At 42.1% G+C, this 21,229-nt stretch overlaps 1 protein-coding gene across 1 annotated transcript in view; it reads right to left on the bottom strand.

Moving 5' to 3' along the window:
- Nucleotides 1-1,625: 1,625 nt before the first annotated feature.
- The window catches only part of grin3bb (glutamate receptor, ionotropic, N-methyl-D-aspartate 3Bb), a 95,756-nt gene continuing 76,152 nt past the window's right edge, over nucleotides 1,626-21,229 (bottom strand). The window contains 4 exon segments of the mRNA XM_072660165.1: nucleotides 1,626-2,836; nucleotides 6,364-6,431; nucleotides 7,438-7,602; nucleotides 14,100-14,251. Coding sequence (XP_072516266.1) covers nucleotides 2,290-2,836; nucleotides 6,364-6,431; nucleotides 7,438-7,602; nucleotides 14,100-14,251 — 932 coding nt within the window. The 3' untranslated portion in view covers nucleotides 1,626-2,289.

Consider the following 21,229-nt stretch of genomic DNA (forward strand, 5'->3'; position numbering starts at 1 on the left):
GCATTTGCATCTAATACAACAGATTTGCATTTAGTATTTAAGAGTACATCCAGTAACCATGTGTGGAAAACTAGTTCAGAATGAAAGGTCATTGTATACATGTTGTCATGTATGGAAGTCATGGAAAATGGCCTGTGAAACATTGCCCTAAACTAGAGTGAATGCTGCATGAGGCTACTGGAAGAAAGATCAACTCTGTGTGTTCAGGGTCATGACTCCGGGTGGTCACCAGAGTTAGTCTTGAGTGCAGGAAGTCTTTAACTGAGCGGTGATCATTCTTCTAAGGCATAGGTTCCCAGACCTGATCCAGGAGTACCCTGGTCATACAGATTGTGGAGTTTTCTCAGCTTAAACACACCTGAACTAATCAACTAATAAGAGCGGAGAGTGGAGCACAACCTAACACACTTGTATCATGATTGTAAAAGTACTTAAACAAGAAGATGAATCAAAGAGTGGCATGCAAAGGTTTGGGAACCCTTCTGAGAGAACATATGAATTGCTTCAATGATCCCTGTTTGACTGCAAAACACCTTCAGGAAGATCTAGCAGACTGGCCTAGTGCTAGTGGTGCCACGTTCTACTGTGCAGTGATACATAAATGAGTCTTCAGAGGAAAGCCACCTTCTGGTGAATTTTAAAAACAAGTCCAGACGTATTATGGGTCACAATGAGCAAAGGTATGTTTGGATAAAAAAAAAGGGTGCAGAGTGTCATGGAAAAAAAAAACACTCCAGCTGATAAGCAGTACAGTAGATTGAGCATTGGCTTGTGCAACAGCCATTGATATGGGGCACATTTCACAGGCAGAGAGGACAATGGGTTCAATTAAATATCAGCAAAATCTGGAAGTATAAATCACACTGTCTTAAACAACAATGAAGATAAAAAAAAACAATGGCTTCCACAGCTGGATAATGATCTTAAGCAGACCTCAAAGTTCACAATAGACTACCTTAAGAGGTGTAAGCTGAAGGTTTTGCTATTGCCCCCTCGGCCCCCTGTCCTAAACCTCATTGGCAATCTGTGAATTGGCCTTAAAAGAGATGTGGATGCAGGACGGCTCATGAGTCTCACAGAACTAGAAGACTTCTGCATGGAAGACTGGGCTGAAAGAACTAAAAGAACTAAAAGATGCTTGTACGTGTCCAAGCCGTGCCCTCGGCCAAAAAAAACCCCAAAAACTGGACAAATGTATTGGGGCACCTGCTTATTCAGTTTATTCTGAAATCAAGAGTGTCAAAAGATTCAGTTTATCTTGCTTTTGTTGGAGTAACTCTACTGTCCAGGCAAGGTTTTTTTTTACTAGATTTTGGAGCTTTGCTTGAATTGAATTGACCCTACAATTTGCCCTGGCCTGACGTTCCTGGCATTCATCAGAAGCTCTTACCAAAAGCAACTCAGGATCTAATTGTAACGAACTGCAGTGTTATGACTTACAGCATTGTGTGCTTGTGGGGACTCAAACCCCAGTCTGACACATGGAGGGCTATGGGTATACCCACCATGCTAACCACTGAAATAACTTTTTTTCTGGCCTCAGTCAGGATGCAACTTTATGGTCACAAAAAGTTCCTCTAGTCATTCTTACATTAGACTTTATTTGTGAAAAACATTCAGGCCAATTTAACAATACTGTAATTTCAGATCAAATATTGTAGAACTGAACAAAATCATCTAAAACCCAGCAAACTTTTTTTGTTTTGGATCTCCGGTTGTCACATTGTGGTGCCACAGATTGTCATTTTAGGTCCCATTTTTCAAACCGCTAAACTGGTACTCTCATAAACCACCAAAAAATCAGACAGAAACAAATTTGAAGAGTAGAGCAAATTGTCCTCTTGGGGTGTAGAAGGCTAATTCTGTGCATTCTTGCCACTGAGGAGCAGCCATGCTGATTCCTCCTGCCTTATATCCAGAGGCCTGTGCATCTCTCTAGGCCTCAGCTGGCCTACATGGCTAAAAATTCTCTGTTAGGGGTTCTAGGTAAGACCCTGAAGTTCATTCTGAACTTACTTATAAAATAAGCCACATCACGTCCAGCTGCCATCGTTCTAAGCGGAAAAGACGATTCCCAGGCTTGATGATGCCAAAGCATGAAGACTGCAGAGGATCCCAGGCATGAGTGCAAGCCTTTTGGATATGATAGCTGTCAAAGTCTTCTGTTTTTCACTGCATTAAGTCCCCTCTTTGTAAAACCCCCCAGAAACAACACCAGCTTCTGGACACAACAAATACCAGAGCCTTCTGTCCTTCACAGCACACTGTCCTTCACTCCAGTAAGTGACATCACCTTTTCCCCTCGGGATCTTTGACGAGGGAGCGGCAGATGGTGGCGGTGACCGTTGGCGGAGCTTCGGAAGTTGCGGTCGTCACCGCTGCCGCCCTCTCTTTGGCGAGAGCGGTCTGGAGCTGGGCTCTGCGGGCCAGCGCCGCCCTCAGCTGACCACGGATCTCCTCGATTTTCTCCTGCAGTTCCTCCAGTTCTCCATCCTGAGGAGGGCTCGCCAAGCAAGGCGGGGACGAAGGAAGTGGTGTGGAGGGCCGCAGAGGCACTGGCCCACCATTTTCACACACTCTCGACAAAAGACTTGCACTAGATGGAGTCCCAGAGCCGGGTGGGGCCCCAGAACCAGAGCCAGAACTGCCCTGACCTCCCTCCGCCACCACTCGGGCGAGGAGGCGGCGGGTGTTGAGGGTCTCTAGATTGAAGTGAACCCTCTTGTTGTCCTTGGTCTCTTTGGCTGCCTGGTTGCTTGCGTTGTTCCACTTTGCAAAGGATACTGTTGGGGCCGGAGGGGGAGGTTGGGGGGGCTGTGCCTTTTGAATATTACAGCTATGGGGAGAAAAATCCTAGTTAGTTGTTATAAACAATTGAAAAAATCACCATTGTCAGTGTTCAGATACTGTAGTAACCAAGGTGTGCCATATGCAAATAAGCCTCTCACCCAGTGATCTCCAATAATCCTGTAGCCTAAATCTAACACACCCCATTCAGCCAATCAAAGACTCCTGGAGGCGGTGGTGTGGGCGACCGTAGTGTTTACATTTACATTTACATTTAAGGCATTTAGCAGATGCTCTTATCCAGAGCGACTTACAAAAGTGCTTTGCTATTTACCCTATTTAGAAAAACCTCAGCTTGTTTAAATAGGCTAAAAATTCAAAGATACCTCTAAGTTTAGACACTACTAAACACAAGTCAATATGGAGACCATAGTACTCTACTCTTCGCCCAAGTATTCTTGGAGGGTCTTCAGTCTGCATTTGAAGACAGCAAGCCGTTCAGACACCCAGGGGAAGCTCGTTCCACCACTTTGGTGCCAGGACAGATAAAAGCCTGGACGCTTGTCTTCCGTGGATTTTAAGGGATGGTGGGTCAAGCCGAGCCGTAGTGTTGGATCCACAGTCTGTGGGAAGGTAGCTCTTCAGGAGCAGGGTTGAAGATCACTGCTTTAACCAAATGATAGGCCTCCCAGGCAGGCTTTAAGCCTAGTCCTGGACTATACAGCGTTCTGAATGGAGATTCTCCACTGAAAGTAAAATGTAGTCCAAGACGTGGCTTTACCCTTGTAAATGTGTGTGATCTGAGGATTCTTTGGATTCTGATGATCCAACAAGAATGAATAATTATGTAAAAAAAAATGTCAGGCCTTAACCACACCATAAGAAGCCCTCTCTCCCTGTGTGTGCAAGTTATACAGTGCTGTGGAAAGTATTCGCCCCCTCCTGATTTCCTGTTTTTGCATATTGGTGTGACTGAATGGTTTCAGAAGCTCCCTCACAGTACAGTACAATGCAAAGCACAACTTCAGGAAACACAGTTCTTAAAGAATCATTTCATTGAGAATTTTGCTCCACTATTCTTTGCAGAACTGCTTTAATACAGCCAAAAGAGTTCTTTTTGGGGGGTTCAAGTCATTTAAATGTAAATGACCATACAAAAACCGTGTTTTGTGATTACTCGGGTCGGGACTCAGGTCGTATCTGAAACCATTAACTGGCAGATAAACAAAATATAGTAGAGACCCCCGGGTGCTTATTCACAGCACTGCAGGAGGATACACGCAGAAAGCACTATTAGCAACACCTGTACACCTACTCATTCACACAATTATGTAATCAGCTAATCATGTTGCGAGATGATAGTTCATTTGTAAAGAGCACTGATGAGGCAGGTTTCATTATTACTAGGAGTAATCACTGTAGAACAGCAGAGAGCCAGCTGCTACTGTTTCAACATGGTAGATTAAACACAAACCCTTAACTACAAGCCTGTTTTCGTACGAACATGGTTCTGTACTGCTCTGATTACAGCTTTCTGTTTCTGATCATTACTGTTGTCTTTCTTTTCTACTCCTTTTACAGGCCCTACACCAGTCATATTCATACTGCTAAATCCCTTTCCTAATTTTCTCCTTTCTTCTCTCTCCCCCATGTGCTGAGCTGCCCCTGCTGTCTGTTTGCTGTGGATGCGAGTCCATTCGTGGCTGGGTGCTGGTGCCTGTCTACCCTCTGGATCAGCCTTGTCCCACTGTAATCCCCCCAAGTTTCACTGCACACCTCCTAACCCCTTTTGTTTTCCTTTTTTTCTGTTTTCTCTCTCTCTTTCCTATGTATTGAGATGCCCTGTTCCGACTGTTTTGTTCCGGTACTGCCAGACCTGGCTCTACACTACCACTACCCTCTTGAATTACAAACTTTTTTTGGTTATAATTACTGTATACTTCATGACATTACAGTAGTGTCTGAATTTAGTTTAGGTAAACAATAAAATGAAAGGATTTGCACTATAAAACAAGAAACATAAAAATATAGGACTTCCTAAAATGACATAAATTGAATTCAGAGTGAAATTCATTCTCAAAGCTCACCAGGCTTCAACGTGAACCACTAAAGGAATGCATCTAAAGTTTATGCTACATTCAAACCATATAGAGGTGTGAAATAAGGTGTGAAATGCAGAACCCAGGATTCCCTAGGTAACCTATTATGACCCCTGAAAGCCTCCAAATTCTAGCCACATTTTTGCCTACTTCAGCATCAAAATAATACATTCCTACCTTCAGTGTCTCTAAGGCTGTACCAATGACATGCCACAGGGTGGCGCTGCAGTGAAAAGAGTCACCCATTTAAACACTTGCATTCCAGTCATGCCTAGAACTGTATCACCTCAAACTTAAGACTGGCACCTTGTAAACCTATCCACAATCCAAGCTACACTATGTGGACAAAAGTATTGGGACATTGGGATTTATTGTTTCTTCTGAAACCTAGGGTATTAAAAAAGAGGTTCTCTCTATTGCCAAAGGAAAGGTATTCAACTAGATTTGGAAGCATTGCTGTGAGGATTTGATTGCATTTAGCGACAAGAGCATAAGTGAGGACAGGATGTTGGTTTATCACCACCCCACCTCGTCCCCAACTCTCCAACTCATTCCAAAAGAATTGGATGGAGCACCATCCATCATTCCAGGAAACACAGGTTCACTGTGTGCTTTATCCCCTCTACCACACATTAGGCATTAAGAATGGGATCATTAGGTTTGCGCCAGAGAGTCCTGTTGTATTGGCAATACTTCTTTATAAGGACAAGACAAGCTGTGTATGTGTGCATTTGTACATTTGTGGCAGCAATGATTGCAGCTTGAAGAGTAGCTGAATGCATTCATTACAAGGGGTGTCCACAAACATTTGGATGTATAGTGTATGTGGCCACATTGGCAACAAAGACACACACACACACACACACACACACACACACATATATATATATATATATGTGTGTGTGTGTGTGTGTGTGTGTGTGTGTGTGTCTTTCTTGTTGCAACTCTTTAGAATTGGGGAGTGGATTAAATTATGATGTAGCACAAAATCCTGGGGAGCTTCAGATCGAGATGGAGACGGGTGCCACAGCCTAAGCATGGTTTGATAGCTTTGCTAACACTGGATGCATTTAATACTGTTTGGTATACACAATAAATAACATCCCTTAGTTTAATAATAATGCTGCTCATTTTTTAACTTGTGTTATTTTGCTGAAAATCATTTTTGCTGAGGTTTTGAGCTCTTTATCCTGTTTTCACTGTTTAGCAGGTTTCAACGCTTCTCAGAGTTGACGACAGTAATTAAGCAGCGAGGATTTAAAGTAGAGACAAGCTATTCTCATGCTTTAGCTACTGAGGCTTTATAAAAATCAGGAAAGAATATCTTAGGTGAATCTTCAGAAGCATGTTGCAGATATCTACTGCACAGGAGTCCTCTGAATTTCACAGGGTAAGACAAGGCACAGGCACACGTGTACAGACCCGGAAGCCACTGGAGGTACTGGAGTGAAATGGCCGTGTTAAATAAAGCTGATACCTTTTTTCTGTGTTGGCCCTCTGCCTTTTCACGTCCTCGTAGGTCATGTTCAGTGCTCTGTGGATTTTCTGCAATACAAACAATTATCTCAGAGAAATGAAATACATCAGCGGTGTGTTTTTTTTTGTCATTTATAAATCAATATTACACAAGAGACTGCAGTCATTTTCTTCTTATTAGAGAGAGAAAGAGAGACTGACACACACTGACTGACACACATTTCATGTTTCAGTGCATTCATTTAAACACCAGGTGGCACTCTTACTCTTACTGGTTTAACCGAGACCAGAGCCTGGGAATCCAGACAGTTATTACTAGATTCCCTCCAACACAGTGTGTTTTTATACTGGGGGTGTCAAAATTACAAAATTACATCTTGCATACATTTAAAGTTAGAAATTAAAGTAGAATCTAAACTATTTCCAGGTAAATATTCATATTTAAGCCAATCTGTGACGTTTACCATGAAAATTACTTACAAAGGGACCAATACAGGAATGCTACTAACCAGATATTATTTGCCGATTATTATTTTTCTTATTTTTTTTTATTATAGACAGAATATACAGCAGTACAATGGAATTTAGCCTCTGCATTTAACCTACCTGTGGTAAATCTGGGGCAGCCACCTCAGTTGGTGGGTTACGTGCCTTCCCCATAGGCACTGTAGCTGTGAATGTTGAGAAAGAAGAGGGCGCTATTTCTATTTCCCCTGTCCTGTTGGTCCAGGGGATCAAACCAGATACCTTCTGGTCTCAAGCCTGCCGCTCTAACCTTTAGGCCACAGCTGCCCCGAAAAATTATTATAAGCATTATTATAATTCTTATTTTTAGATGCTAGCATGTGTGGTGCTGGTACATGTACATCAGTGGTTGAGGTGAATAGGTGAGTTTTGGGTTGGTGGTGAAAATTGCATGAATTCAGACCTCTAAGAGAAGCACTGATGACCACTGTTTTAGAGAAAGTCTAATGTTTCTCTAATAAAGTGGCCACTGAGTGTAGGCATGAGGGAGGTTTACCTAATTTGATGGAAACGGAGAGTTTCCAGAGAAGTTTCCATCACTGAGTCTCACCTGACTGGTGTGGAGCCAGTATTTGAATTTCTGCCGGCGGCGGATGTGAGGCAGCACCAGACGGTAGAAGGCGTGTTCTCCGGCCAGAGTGAGCAACGCCCCCGTCACGCCCACACACAGCAGCACAAACAGCCCTGAGAAGTGGCGAATGCCCATCTGCAACGTCTGCAGAGGAGAGAACACACACACACACACACACACACACTATTTTAAACAGGAACCTTCAAAAGGCCCCCCGTAGCACTGCAAAAGCTGTGTGAATGAAATGTCTGTATGGTTTCTCCTGCCCTCTCTGAACCAGCATGCCAGCAAATGTGTGACATAAGCTAGGGAATGAATGCAGGGGGTTAGAAGGCTTTGTGACACAGTCTTTCTCAGCTGTCTTGTTTTTGTCAGCAGGCGTGAAGCCGAAAATCCATTTGAGGAAAAAAGGTACCCTTTGAAGTGTCTGTACGGAGAGGGTTTAATGCCCTGGCCGGACAGCAGGGGGCACCGTATTCCTTCCATTTCTGAGGGCAGCTGAGGTCTTGTCGTTAAAGTGGGATTCGAGTGAATCCTCCCAGGACTGGCTTTGATGGAGAAGGATTCCTACTGACTTGAACTAATTGGAATTTGAAAAAAAAAAATCATCTCAGCTAATTGAAAAAGAAGCCACGCTCACATCAGTCGGCGTGCTGCTCGGTGTGCTTTCTGAAAACCGGCGGCCGTCTTGAAGCTTGAAAATGTCCACAGCGGATAATGTCCCCTACGGATTTTTAACTTCTTTTGAATAAAGCAGGTGCTTCTGCACAGCGTTCAGGACCAATAAAAGCCCTTAGAATTTGGAAAATATAAATGATAGCCTTCCACCTTGCCTGCTGGTGGTAGTTACATTGTTTTGGCTGTAGTACAGTAAAGGTTGAATAGCTGGAGTTGTTTCATATAGGCCTTGGTGTTGGAATTTAGTAGTGCACTAGGGCATTGCTCAAAGGATCTCAAAGGAAACCATTTTTGGTTCCACAAAAAATGTTTTTGTAAAAGTGATGTGAGCATATAGAACCTTTAATTTGATAAAGAACCTTTATACCCACTTATTTAAACCTTTAAACGGTTCTTCACACATTTTCTTTGCTAGATTCTTTAATAACATTTTTGACTCTAGGGTCTGTTTACACTTCTCAGCTTTGGTTCAATTAAAACGAACCCTGGTGTGATTGCTCTGTTAGTGCAGTACGTTAGAGTAAGTGTGAACGCCGCCTTTTGAACTCTGGTGCTCACAGGTGGGTCTCGGCCCGTTCCTAAACAAACTTTAGTGTGGTATGTGGAAGTATGAACACTATTCGAACCAACAGCATCTAAATGAACCAAACCAATCAAGAGTTGTGCACAGGCATGGGTTCACTTCAGCCTGCAAAATCTAGTCTCAACCCTGCTGTCCCTAACTGCCCACTTCATCATGGGTGAGTCTCCATGCAGACCTGCCTACGTTTCTATGCTTTAACTTCTTCCGTCCGATGCGGGGCTGTGTCCCAAACCACACACTACCACACTACACAGTGTTTCAAAACTAACCGCCATTAGAATCGCATTCATTCTGCCACAGTACCATTAATTATTGCATGTGTATATCATCAAAATTGTAGTTTAATACTGATATCAAGATGATGTGATTTAGTAAGTCAGATTTAAGGTTTACGTTTTTTCCCACTAGTTATTGCGTGGATCAGGCAGTACCCATGGACACTATATGAACCAACGCAGACCTCTACTTATGCAGGCCTCTGTCATACTTGCGTCATACGTCACCTTTTTTCCTATTTGGTTCGACGGCAAGGACTAAAATATAACACTGTATAATTACAGTATACAGTATAAGTATAAATTACAGTATAAGTACAAATATTGTCTTGCTTGGTCCAGACCCAAACCTTTACACACCCTTACTTTCAAGAAGTGTCAGTTCAATAGAAAGGAGGGATAGCTTGCTTGTAAGCAATGATGTAGCTGTATTAGTATTCTGACTCATTAAAAACGTGTAATTCAGAAGATCCTGAGATATTAAAAGAGAAAATGCACACAAAACAAAACATATCTGCCCCCAAACTTTTTTGTTTCCCTCAGAGCAGCAAAAAAACAGCCTTCTATAACCCTCTAAAGAAAAACTGCTTAGAGCTGGAATTCCTTACATGGGCATGTCTCTGGCTACTAAGTGACGCACAACTACTACTGACGTCTATTGAATCCTTTAGCCCACATTAGCTTGGACAGTTGACAGAAACAGGAAAATACATCCTTGGGGGCGTACAGTAGCAGCACGAGCCTGTTTTAATTAAAATGTTGACCATGAACCGTCTCGCAGTTGCCGGCGTCACAGATTACTCTGTTCTGTCGCAACCTGGAAATGAAGAAAAGAAGTGAGAGGAGGAAAGAAAAAAAAATAGATAAATGAAAAGAAAATCTCTCAGAAAGTGTAAGAGCTGAGTCTCTCCTGAGAATGTTCTGACCTAAGGGCATCTGGTAAGGAAGAGAAGTTCAGGGAGACTGCAGACGAGTAGCCTACTGACTTGCCTTTCCCAAGGGCACTTCCAGCACTCCAGATAATGCCTTAGTCTGACTCCCCTATCGCACAACACTGCCTGGGTTCAGCTCTGTACTGACAGTGTTGTAGAAAATGAATTCTGATCTCAGAGCAAGCTTTCTGTCAACAAGGCTGGATCTTCCACATGAGCAACAAGGGTGCATGTCCATGGGCAGCCAGTGGCTGGGAGCACCAAAAAGGTTGCACCAAAAAAATTAAATAATAATAATTTGGCGGTTGTGGCATCAATGTGGGAAAAGACTAAATCAATGAATTGCTTAAACCCCTTAGACCCTGTATTTAAGCCCACACTTTGTCACTGTTATAACTACACTACCGTCATATTTTCCATCAGTCTCATAGGCCCCAAAATAGAACCCTGCAGAACTCCACAATATTCCACAATGCTCAGCAATAACCAAATAATTCATAATAGTTTCTGCATTAGGAGAGATAGCTGAATAATAAACCTAGGAATTTAGGCATACTACAAGACATTAATGATTTTCACAAGGCAACTAATGCTCTTTCATTGGTCTATCCTCTTTTATTGGTCTATCCTCTTTCATTGGTCTATCCATGGGATCACAACAAAGCCTTAGTTGAGGAGCTACCATTAGCTCAGTTTAGATATTCTGTAAAAGAAAAGACAGGAAAAGTGTCCAATATAATTGTGGAAAATGACGTACGTTGATATATGACTTGGGTGTATGACTTCAGTCCCAGGGAACATGTATAAAATAACACATTTATGTTTCACTCTGGAAAATAAAGGTGCTTTAAAAGGTTATTTGATCAGTGCCATAGAAGAACCATTTCTGGATCCATAAAGAACCATGTTTGTGAGAGTTTGAAGAACGGTTAAATTAAACAAATTCACTGATTCGACCACAGCACTCTGTTAAATATGCTAATAGACATGGCTGGTTGACAGATTCAGCAGTCCCAGGCTGCACCACAGCAGAACTAAACATAAACAGAGTGAAGGGAAGAGGCGAGAAATGAGCTGATCAGGCTGGTCTACGTGTGCATGTGCTATTGCAGACCATGCTGTGTCCATCGCTCACTGAAAAGCATTCTCCAGCTTTTATGTAGAGACACCTTGAAGAAGGTAAGATTCACCGTACTGCTGAGTGTGCATTCAGGGAATACAACGGCATGAAATACTGGCAGATATGGTGTGTTAAGTGTCTTAAGTGTCTCACAAGTAACCTTTTACCACCTTTTACATTACATTTAATTATGTACAATAGTTTTGTACAATTATGTACCATTTTGGTCTCGCACCACGTCTCATGTTAAGTTTTCATCAATGGATTTAGAGTGTGAGATTAGCATAGTTCTTTAAGTCAAATGTTGTATGCCACGTTTCTCAGCTTGTGAGATGACAGGGCACAGTAATTCTAACACTCAGGGGTGCCAAATGATCTTAATCTGGCCCTGCCTGTGAACTGTTCCGGTAAAAGCACAAAGAGCCCTTCCTTGTGCGGAACGTCTCGTGAACACGGGGTCCCTGGTGGCTCCCGAGCACATCTTGCTGGGGAATACAGTGGCTCATCCCATTAGTTCTTAATGCATACAAGAGGTGTTAGCTCGTCAGCTCGATTCAAAACGCTGAACCTCTACAGTGGCTTGAATAAGCTCCCGGCTCTCTGCTCTCGCGCCTCCGTCCCTCAGCTCCCTGCTGATGCTTTCTGAGCAGGAACATTTCAAATGGAAACGAAGGGTAATCTTTTCAACCGAGGCTATGCTAATTTTCCCTCCAAATTAAGAGCAGCGCGTGCCCCACCACGAGCTTCCTAGTGCACACTGCGGGACGTGTGTTTTTTTGGAAGGAAAGAAGTTCAAAACCGTCCACCGGTTCCCATAGCAGATGTCAGGCACATCTCAACATGTCATTTAGTCAGGAATCTTCTGAAGGCTTTTTTCACCTGATCCAAAGCATACTTCTGACAGCCTGAGAGATAATGATACAAGGGTACTCAGTGTAAAGGCTGAGGCAAATCAATATGTCAAAGGAACTCAAGCTCGGCTACCCACTGAAGAATAAAGCATACGCTGCGCAGATAATGAAAGTAAGCGTGAAAAATATGGAAAAGGCAAACATTTGCACACTCCATTGGGGTTATTTTAAAAAAAGGGAAGAAAGGACATTGGTTTTTAATTTGATAATTGGAACCCTGGGTCTAGCGTTGCTTCCCAGTCCAGATGGTTGAAGCCTTAGCTTTATTATAATGTTTTATGTCTTCAGTCCAGTCTTTCTTTAAAACAGCCCATTAGCTTTGTTTGATCAGATTAAACAGCAATTAATTGCCCAATAACATGGCCCAGTGGCTCAGGACAGAAGGCCTGTGCTTTTGCCTGTGCAGGAGAAAGGAATGTCCATGTGCTACCTGTTCCTTATTCATGAATTCATTACAGGATTTAAAGCAAAGCAACCAAGAAGCTCTGGTAGACATGTACATTAAAAGCAGGTATATGCTGTACATGCCACATGGGATTACCACCTCAACCAGTCAATGGTAGAGTAATCCCAGAAGTGTGTAGTCGAAGTGGATAGTCTGGTGTTTAGGATGTGACCCTTTGAATCTAGGGCTATTATCTCTCATTAGACTTGTCGTTTTTGCTATACATCTCTAACTCACTTTTTCAGTGCTTCTGTACATACATTTAGGATATCTGGAGTGTCTACCAACCCACAAACTATGAAATAAGACTGTGGGCTAAGTCACAAGCTGTCTCAGTATCATAACCAGTAACTCCACCCACTAAATTTGCAAAGACAAAGTTTCAAACTGCAGCCGCAGGTTCCAAAACAGTCTGGTCCTGGGATGGGTTTTCTGGGGTTTCTTTGAAAATGTACCACAGTTGCAAAAAAAATCGACAGCGAAAGCAGTTGAGCAAGAGGGAAAAAAAGGAAGAGAGATGTGAACTCAAGGTGAAGTAAACATTAGCTAGCTAGTTCAAGGACGTACAAATAGGAATGAACTTAGAAGTCTAAACAATTGTATGGGTCTGGAAAATCTGGAAGGTGAACAATGCCATTTGACATCATATCAACTAAAGAACTTACAGGACTATCATTAGAAATATGAGCTTTTATTCTGCACTTTGGGCTGTTTTGGGTCAGCTTCAGACAGAATTTTCTGGGTCAGCTTCCCTGTGGCGCTGTGGGTTGGGTTAGCCTTGAACAAAAAGTTCTCAGGCCTGATTTAAGCTCCATTTACTTTATGTATTGACAGGAAGTATAGATTTTTCCTATTTGCTTTTGATGTTAAAAAAATGAAACAACATGGCAAAAATATAAAAAAACATAGTTTCTACATAACAGAACTATACACAATCATAAATGATAGTTAATTATCATAGTTAATTCATATTAAAACGACATAATTATGAACAAACATATCATTACATAAAAAAAAACTCTTTATATCATTGTATTTTTCATTTTTAAACATGGAACCTAGTAGTTGTTTGTTTACATTGCTGCAAAAATTCATGAAGAGCGGACCAATAGAAATGCTTTGAAATTACTTGGAATAAAATCATTTTACAATGACTTCCATATTTTTACATGGACTGCTACCTTCCAAAGTTGCCATTTTGGAGATACACCGGTGTTCTACGTTATTAATAGATTATTATCCACACTTTTATATAATATAAGTTCTCTGCTTGCTAAACTACACTGTTGTTAGAGTAAATGTCTCTACTGTCCAGTGAATGTGTTCTACTAGATTTTGAAGGATTGCTGTGGGGATTCTGCGACAAGAGCATAAGTAAGGTCAAGATGCTGGGGGACTTTATACCCATCTAGCCCATGCCTGTCATTAGGCACGGTGCCCGCAGGTTCATGTCTATTGGCAACACTTCACTACAGGGACTAGACAAGCTGTATGTGTGCATATGCACATCTGTGTCAGCAATGGGTGCAACTCAAAGTAGCTGAATGCATTTATTCATTCCACAAAGTGTGCACAAATATTTAGACATATGATGTATGGTGGAGTAAAAGCAACCTAGAAGGATGATTGAATGATGTCAGTAGGTTTTGTTAAACACAGTTCTCCTGCAGTCCCAATGCAGAAACTGCATTTCTCACCTCTGTCACTGCAAAGACTCTCTTCCCACAGGGAACCACCTTATACCACTTGTCGTGCAGCATGTCCATGTAGCCGTCTGATTTGTAGCGGCTGATGAATTCCGAGATGTTGGAGGTGAGAGGGGAGTTCTGGGGCAGGCCAATCCCATAACCTGCAAAAGAAGCAGCGGGACTTAAAGTCAGTAAGGGCAAAGGCACGCAAGGAGCTCAATACCTCTCATTTAATCCTGAGTGTGAGCGGTTAAGGTGAGTCAATGATGGGAGGGGTGGGGGGGTTGGAGGTTAGAGCAACAGTGGCATGTCCATTGGGGATTTCCCTCCGCACCTATTCAGAGACTCTGGTCTGATCGATACCAGGCAGACAGCGCTGATCCCGCAGTCTCGTGTGCTGCACACAAGACGGAGGAGACAAAGCTAACAGCTTATGCTACCTTTTTGCTGATCTCTCACTTTCAGTACCTTTGCTTTGATATCTCTAATGAAAAATGGTAATGAGATTTTATGAAGCCCTCGCTGCTGGGCTGAGGGAAGTTCAAACATGAAACCGTGACAATTAGCATGTAAATCTCTGACCTGAGAAAGACTGAAGTTCTTTATAAAGAGAAGGCAGAGAAATCTTATATTCCACCAGGATACCATTTGATCATTTTGACAGGGTCAAAATGTGCTATACACTCAATACTTGTGGAAAACACAGATTGTCATTTTTTTTTTTTTCAGAAAATGTTTCTGTCTGGTTCAAAGCCTGGGTCATGCTGCCTGTAATCAGCAGTTTGAGCCCAAGAGAGCACAACAGACCTTGCTATTCAGTGTGATGCTGGCTGGCATTAGCGTCTGCTAGTTCATGCACCAGAGCTGGGTACCCGGCACTTTCCTCCAAGTGTGTTGGTTGACTGGTGACATTGCATTGGCAGCAGGTGGAAAAGATGCTGATTGTGTCAGAATAGGCATGTGTCAGTCCTCATACTCCCAATGCCAGGATCCCTACACGTGATGAGGGAGAGTAGTGGGTTGGGTAACTGGCTAGAAATATAAAATTGGGAAGGAAATAAATTGAGCTGTAATGACACTACACAGATTACTTTAACTCACAGGCAGTTCTCACCCTTATTGCATACCCTGGATGAACTGCCAGTTAATTAGGTTACCTAATATTCTTTACAATACCAGGTACTAGTCCATTAAAATGTTGAGTGCACATACGTTGGGACGTATTTCAGAAGACTTTTATGAAATAGAACATTACAGAAAACCTGACAGAAATCTACAAACAGCACTACTTTTTAAGATATTGCATTTTTATTGCATGTTTTTTTTTCTGATGTGTAAAATTATCTGATATTTAAGTTAAAAATGTGGGGTTAAAAAAATGAAGAGGTGTTCAAACATTTTCACTGCTCTGCCCTCATGATCTACATTCTTACAAATAAACTCGCTACAATGGGTTCTTTGAGCTATGCCATAGACTAACCACTTTTGATTGCTTAAAGAACCATGTTCAAATCTTCACTTGATGTAAAGGTCCTTTACCAGTTTAAAGGTTCTTCACACACCCATCCACTGTACAGGCACCTTGTACATGACTCCTTATGGAGCCAAAGATGAATCCTTTATGGCATAGAGGTGCTTAGTGTTACAATAACTTGCTGTAGTTTGTCTGGGTGATGCCATAGAAGAACCATGTCCGCGTCCAAAAATATTTTTTACTTTAAAGGTTTAAAGAAGCCCATATAAAGGTTAATTTACCTATGTAAAGGTTCTTCACACTCACTTACCCCTCACACTCTATTGTTTCTTTATGCAACCAAAAATGGTTCTTCTATGGCATCGCTTGAATTCATTTTTAATAGTGTGGATAGTTGAAATCCATCCACATTTGAGATTTATGCATTGCGTTACAGTTTTGTATAACATGACCACGTATGTGTTTGACAATATACTGAGAAGTAAGCACAAACCTTGATAATTGATTAATATCAGAAGTCAATTCTAGTCAATTCTAACATTCCCAAATGGATGCAGTTTTTTTTCACCTTCAGCAATGATGCCTTTTTGACATCCTCAGTGATGAGTAACTGGCATCAGGAACGAGTTGAATGTCTGACAGCAGCAGAGCGTCTGGGGGAAACCAGGAGCAAGACAAAGAGGAAACAAAGCAATGTGTGACCGCCTCCGTCACATAAGGAGGCGGACTGCCTGGGACCCACCCAGGCTGCTTTGAGAGGAGTGAGGGATGAGTTGTGTGTTTTGGGCAGGGCTTAAGAGCCTTTATCACTAAGACACCAGTGTCCCCAGTGGATGAGCAGCTTGAATCTTATTCAATCACTGTTGTGTTGTTGCCCTCCGCCTCCCTGGCGCACGTCTGTCAGTCATGTCATTCTGTGTCTGCCGACAGATGCCCGGCACGCTCCAGCATCCACACATTTCATCAGCACTAGGGGAACCAAGCATCCACGCATCCCGAGCTCATTTGTTCAATCTCTCAAAACCAGGCCAACCTGACAAAGTGGGCTGACGTGCTGCAGAGATAACCACCACAAATGTTTTATGAGCTCAGAAATGGACTCTCCCATTTAAAACCACTGGTTCAGCTTCACATCACATTTACTGCTTTGATTTTCTGATGATCAAATAATGAAATCCTCAAATCAAGTCCTGTTTAGGGTCCAAAAACCTGTTGCAGCAGCCCTTTTGTTTTCTTTTCACTGTTTATTTGTTGTCATCACCAATCTGTTGTCCCATGTTTAATATTTAGGGTATTGAGTGGACTTGGCAAATAAATTACAGTTTGAGCACAGGCCCAGATATAGGAACTGGATCAGGAGCGATGTGTTTGTGTCTGCTAGCCCCGTGTCGCAGTAATAATTTAATGTAGAGAAGCTGAATGAACCATGACACAGAGTGAGTCAGCGGTGGGAAGACGAAAATCCAGCCGCCAGAAATCAGGAGAGAGGCACAAGGTAAGGCACATAATTAACGCTGGGAAGGGAGTAGGATGAGCAGCTAGAGGTCTAATTGAGCCAAACCCCAATTATTGTTTTACTCTAGAATCCCATCTCGGTGTCAGGCCCGTAAAATTGAGAAACCTCAAAACCGGCTGGCTGCAGGGGGAAGAGTTATTTTCCCACCCCCTCCCACTTTATTGAACCCCGTTAGCTCCTTTCCTCTCATCTCTTCTCCCCTGGAGAAAAACGACGGAACCTTTCTTGAGGCCCTTAGGGGAGAAACCTGTTGTTCCTGCAGGCTGAGCGAGGAAAACAGCCTGCACTGCGCTGCAGAATCGCTTTTTCAATCCGAAAGTGGGTGAGCGAGCCTCATGAAAGATATCTGCCAGACAATTTTTTTGCCATTTCAAAGCTGGCGAACTGTGAAATTTGCTAAGGAGTTTAAAATATGAAAAATATGCGACAGGGGCACTCTCCAGAGCTCTCTCCAGAGCTCTCTCGCTCTCTCTCTCCCCAGTGCTCTCTCCCCTTCTCGCTCATTCCAAAAATAGGGCCGTACAGCTATCGAGTCACTAAGTGGAGTTTGGAGCTACAGTTGGCACAGAGTTGACCCTGTACTGTGATACACTGTCTGTTAAAAGCTCGGGGACACTATTTTCGCAAACCCTATTTCTTACTATCACCAGAGAGTCTGGAAAGCCTCACGCTCGACGCTTCTTTTGACAGAAAGGGGTCATTTCACTGAAATGCCCCATGGCTTAGACCATTTGTTTTTGGGTGACACACAGGTAGGGCTGGGCAATACAGAAAAACGATATCATAGTGTGTCACAATATATTTTGTACTGAGGATACCGTCAGCACTTAACCCCTTAACACAGAACGCCTTATTACACACTAACTACAGGGAGTTCTGTAAAATTTTAAATTTAAAATTTTGTAACTTAAGTTAAATGAAAAAAGTTAAATGGTTAAGTAGATTTAGCGCAGGGCAGTGTGTGAAATGTTAAATATGCCACCACTGGTTCTTTTTTGTTAACGACAGCTAACAATTTTTGGTTAGTAGAACGTTTTCTAAAATGTTCCCACTTTTGGCACTTTTTCAATCTGACAATCCTAGAACACTGGATTATTGTAGATGCTTTGTGGATGATCACCTGACATTAACTAACCTCCAACTAAATGTCTCTTAAATGCAACTAAACTCTAAGATGAATGTAAATGACTGTCTATTGAATGTGTCCCTATACTTAACCCTAACCCTAACCTTACTCTTACCCACTTAGAGTGAGGTTTAGGGTTAAATTTAAGGTTTAGAGTTAGGGTTAGGGTTACGATATAGGGTTGATTCAAGGGTAAGGGTAAGGTTAAGGTTAGGGTTAGGGTTAGGTGCAGGGATACATTTTATAGACAGTAATTTAAATTTGACTAAGAGTTCAGTTGCGTTTAATACATATTCAATTGAATATTACTTAAACGTAAGGTGAGCATTGCCACACTGAACACTGTTATTTAACATTTTGTCATCTGTGGAATATAAGCTTTTCAAGTTTAAATCCAGGGTCATGCTTCAGCATCAGCAGTCCGAGAGAGCACAAATGGCCATGCTGTGTCTGGGTGGCTCATGCTGTGTCCCATTGTAATGCTGGCCGGCACGGGCGACTGTTGACTGATGTATCAGAACTGGGGATCCAACGCTTTCCTCAGAGCATGTTGGCTGCCTTGTGACAGTTCGGAAAGACGTAGTGGCTGTCTTTATATGCATTGGAGGAAGCATGTCCTCACCCTCCTAGTGTACTTCTCTACAGAGACAAAACAAGCTGTGTGTGTATGTGCATTTGCACAAGGGGAGTTAGAAGGAGTGTTCAAAAACATTTGAACATGTAGTGTACGTGCTTTTGTACTTGGTGCTACATTTGAATAATAAATCTTAACGCAAAAATCTTGTATCTTTAAAATGGAAACTTGGAAAAAGGATCAAATCTTACGTTTCAGTGAAAGTTAATGTTGTTGATTGGAGCCAAAATCATTTTGGATAATTTCTTATTGGCCATTCATCAAAGACTATAACCAAGACAGAATTGTGGATAAAAAACTGAAGTAAAAATTCAACCATAATAAATGTTGTTTACTCACTTTTTTAGAGCTGCCTCACATCATACTGATCTATGAGTTACGAAAGCTTGGCTGGGTGACAGACTAACATTACTGTGCATTAGCACAAATTTCTTTACAGATAGATTGGATAGATCTAGCCAAAATCATTAAACATCACAAATATTAGAAGTAAAAAAAATACCAGTGTCTAAAAGCAAACAAATACAGCCAACCCCGTAATCAAGCTTACAGAACAGCCATGCAGGAGAAAGGCCGCACCTTAGCGCAAAGCAACCGGGGCGAGTTACAAAAAAAGCTATTTCAGGGCAATGCACTGAGAAAATCACCAGCACTAGAGCAGAGATTGCCAAGCTAAAACACCTGTCATCTCAAAAATGTCTAAGATCACAATAGATATCCAGGGCCCACTAGTTACAGCTGTTTTAGAACAGCATGGTGGCTAAAAGGGTTCTGCGGAAAACCACAGGCAGTGGAACAGCCTTATGTGGCTGCAAAAACACAAAAGTTTTGGATCAACCATAACATTAAAACCACCTGCCTAATATTGTACAAGTATCTAACACCAGGACTCTAGCAGCAAATCCTCTGAGTGCTGTAAGTTACGAGGTCTGGTCTCCAAGAATGAAATTAATAAGCAATAAGATCCTTCGCTTTATCGCCAGTTCACTGGTTGTTCTTTTTTTTGGACCACATTTGGTGGATACTAACCCCTGCATACCAGGAAAAACCCTGCAAGACCTACCTGATGTTTTAAGATGCTCTGACCCAGATTTAGCCATTACATATGTAGCCCTGGTCAGAGTTTCCCAGATTCTTACGCTTACTGTTCACTTGCTGCCTAATACATCCCTCCTCTTTGATGCCACTGTAACAAGATATTCAGTGTTATTTACTTCACCTGAGTGCTGTATATGCTGAGATACCACATATTCCACATTCTTTACATTCAAAGTGGCTCGTCTTCGTTGTCAAACAAATCGAAGGGAAATTGAAGTGTCCAACTGTCCTTGTCTGCCTAAATGTTCTCTTGCACATGGCCTATCCAGCCTTATACACAGTTTTATATCACCTGCTGCCCATCCCTACTGCCTTCGCCACTCAGTATTCAAGGTTGCTGAAGTGGCAGTGATGCCTAGAGATACCTGGCAATCGCAGTTTTGCTGGCAGGAGAAAACCACAGTATACAATGGGATGCTTAATATTGAGTTGGCATCCCTTGCCACCACAACAATGATCTGACCATCTGCGGCATGGATTCCACAAGACCTCTAAAGACGTCCCCTTCTATCTGGCATCAGGACATTAGCAGTAAATCCTGTAAGATCCTGAGGTCCTGAAAGTTGTGAGGTGGGGCCTCCATGGATTGCATCAATGAGCCTCAGGAGCCCATGACCCTGTCGCCAGATAAAAGGTTATCCTTCCTTCAACCACTTTTGGTAGGTACTGACCACTGCAAACCAGTAAAAAACAAAGACCTGCCTGATATTTTTGAGATTTTTCTGACCCAGTCGTCTTGCCATCACCATTTCACCCTTGTCAAAGTCTCTCAGATTCTTATGCTTGCCCATTTGTCTTGCTTTTAACACATCACCTTCAAGAATTGACCGTTCACTTGCTGCCTAATATATCCACCCATTGACAGATGCCATTATAGATAAAGATAATCAATGTTCTTCACTTCACCTGTCAGTGATATTAATGTTATGGCTGATTGGCGTACATGTCATTATGCAATTCACAGGGATATAACAATACAATGTATCATTGTATCAAACTGAATCACAGTGCATTGTATCGTTGCATTGTACCTAGTTTGAGGCTAATATATTAGCTTGTAGCTAGAGCTTTAAACAGACACACCATATTTTTGGTTTAGATGAATGCTGTATTAAACTCCAGGAAAGTGGAACATCATTGTACTGATGGCACATTTTTAGGCACTCCTTGATGTGTTTATGTTCCACAACAGTCTTGACTTACATTATTTACATCCCCAACACTTACTTACGCACAGCTCACTTGCAAAGACTTAAAAGGCTAATTAGTAAAGCTTGACGAATGCAGAAGC

Source organism: Salminus brasiliensis, chromosome 17 (genome assembly GCF_030463535.1).
Source record: "Salminus brasiliensis chromosome 17, fSalBra1.hap2, whole genome shotgun sequence".
NCBI lineage: Eukaryota > Metazoa > Chordata > Actinopteri > Characiformes > Bryconidae > Salminus > Salminus brasiliensis.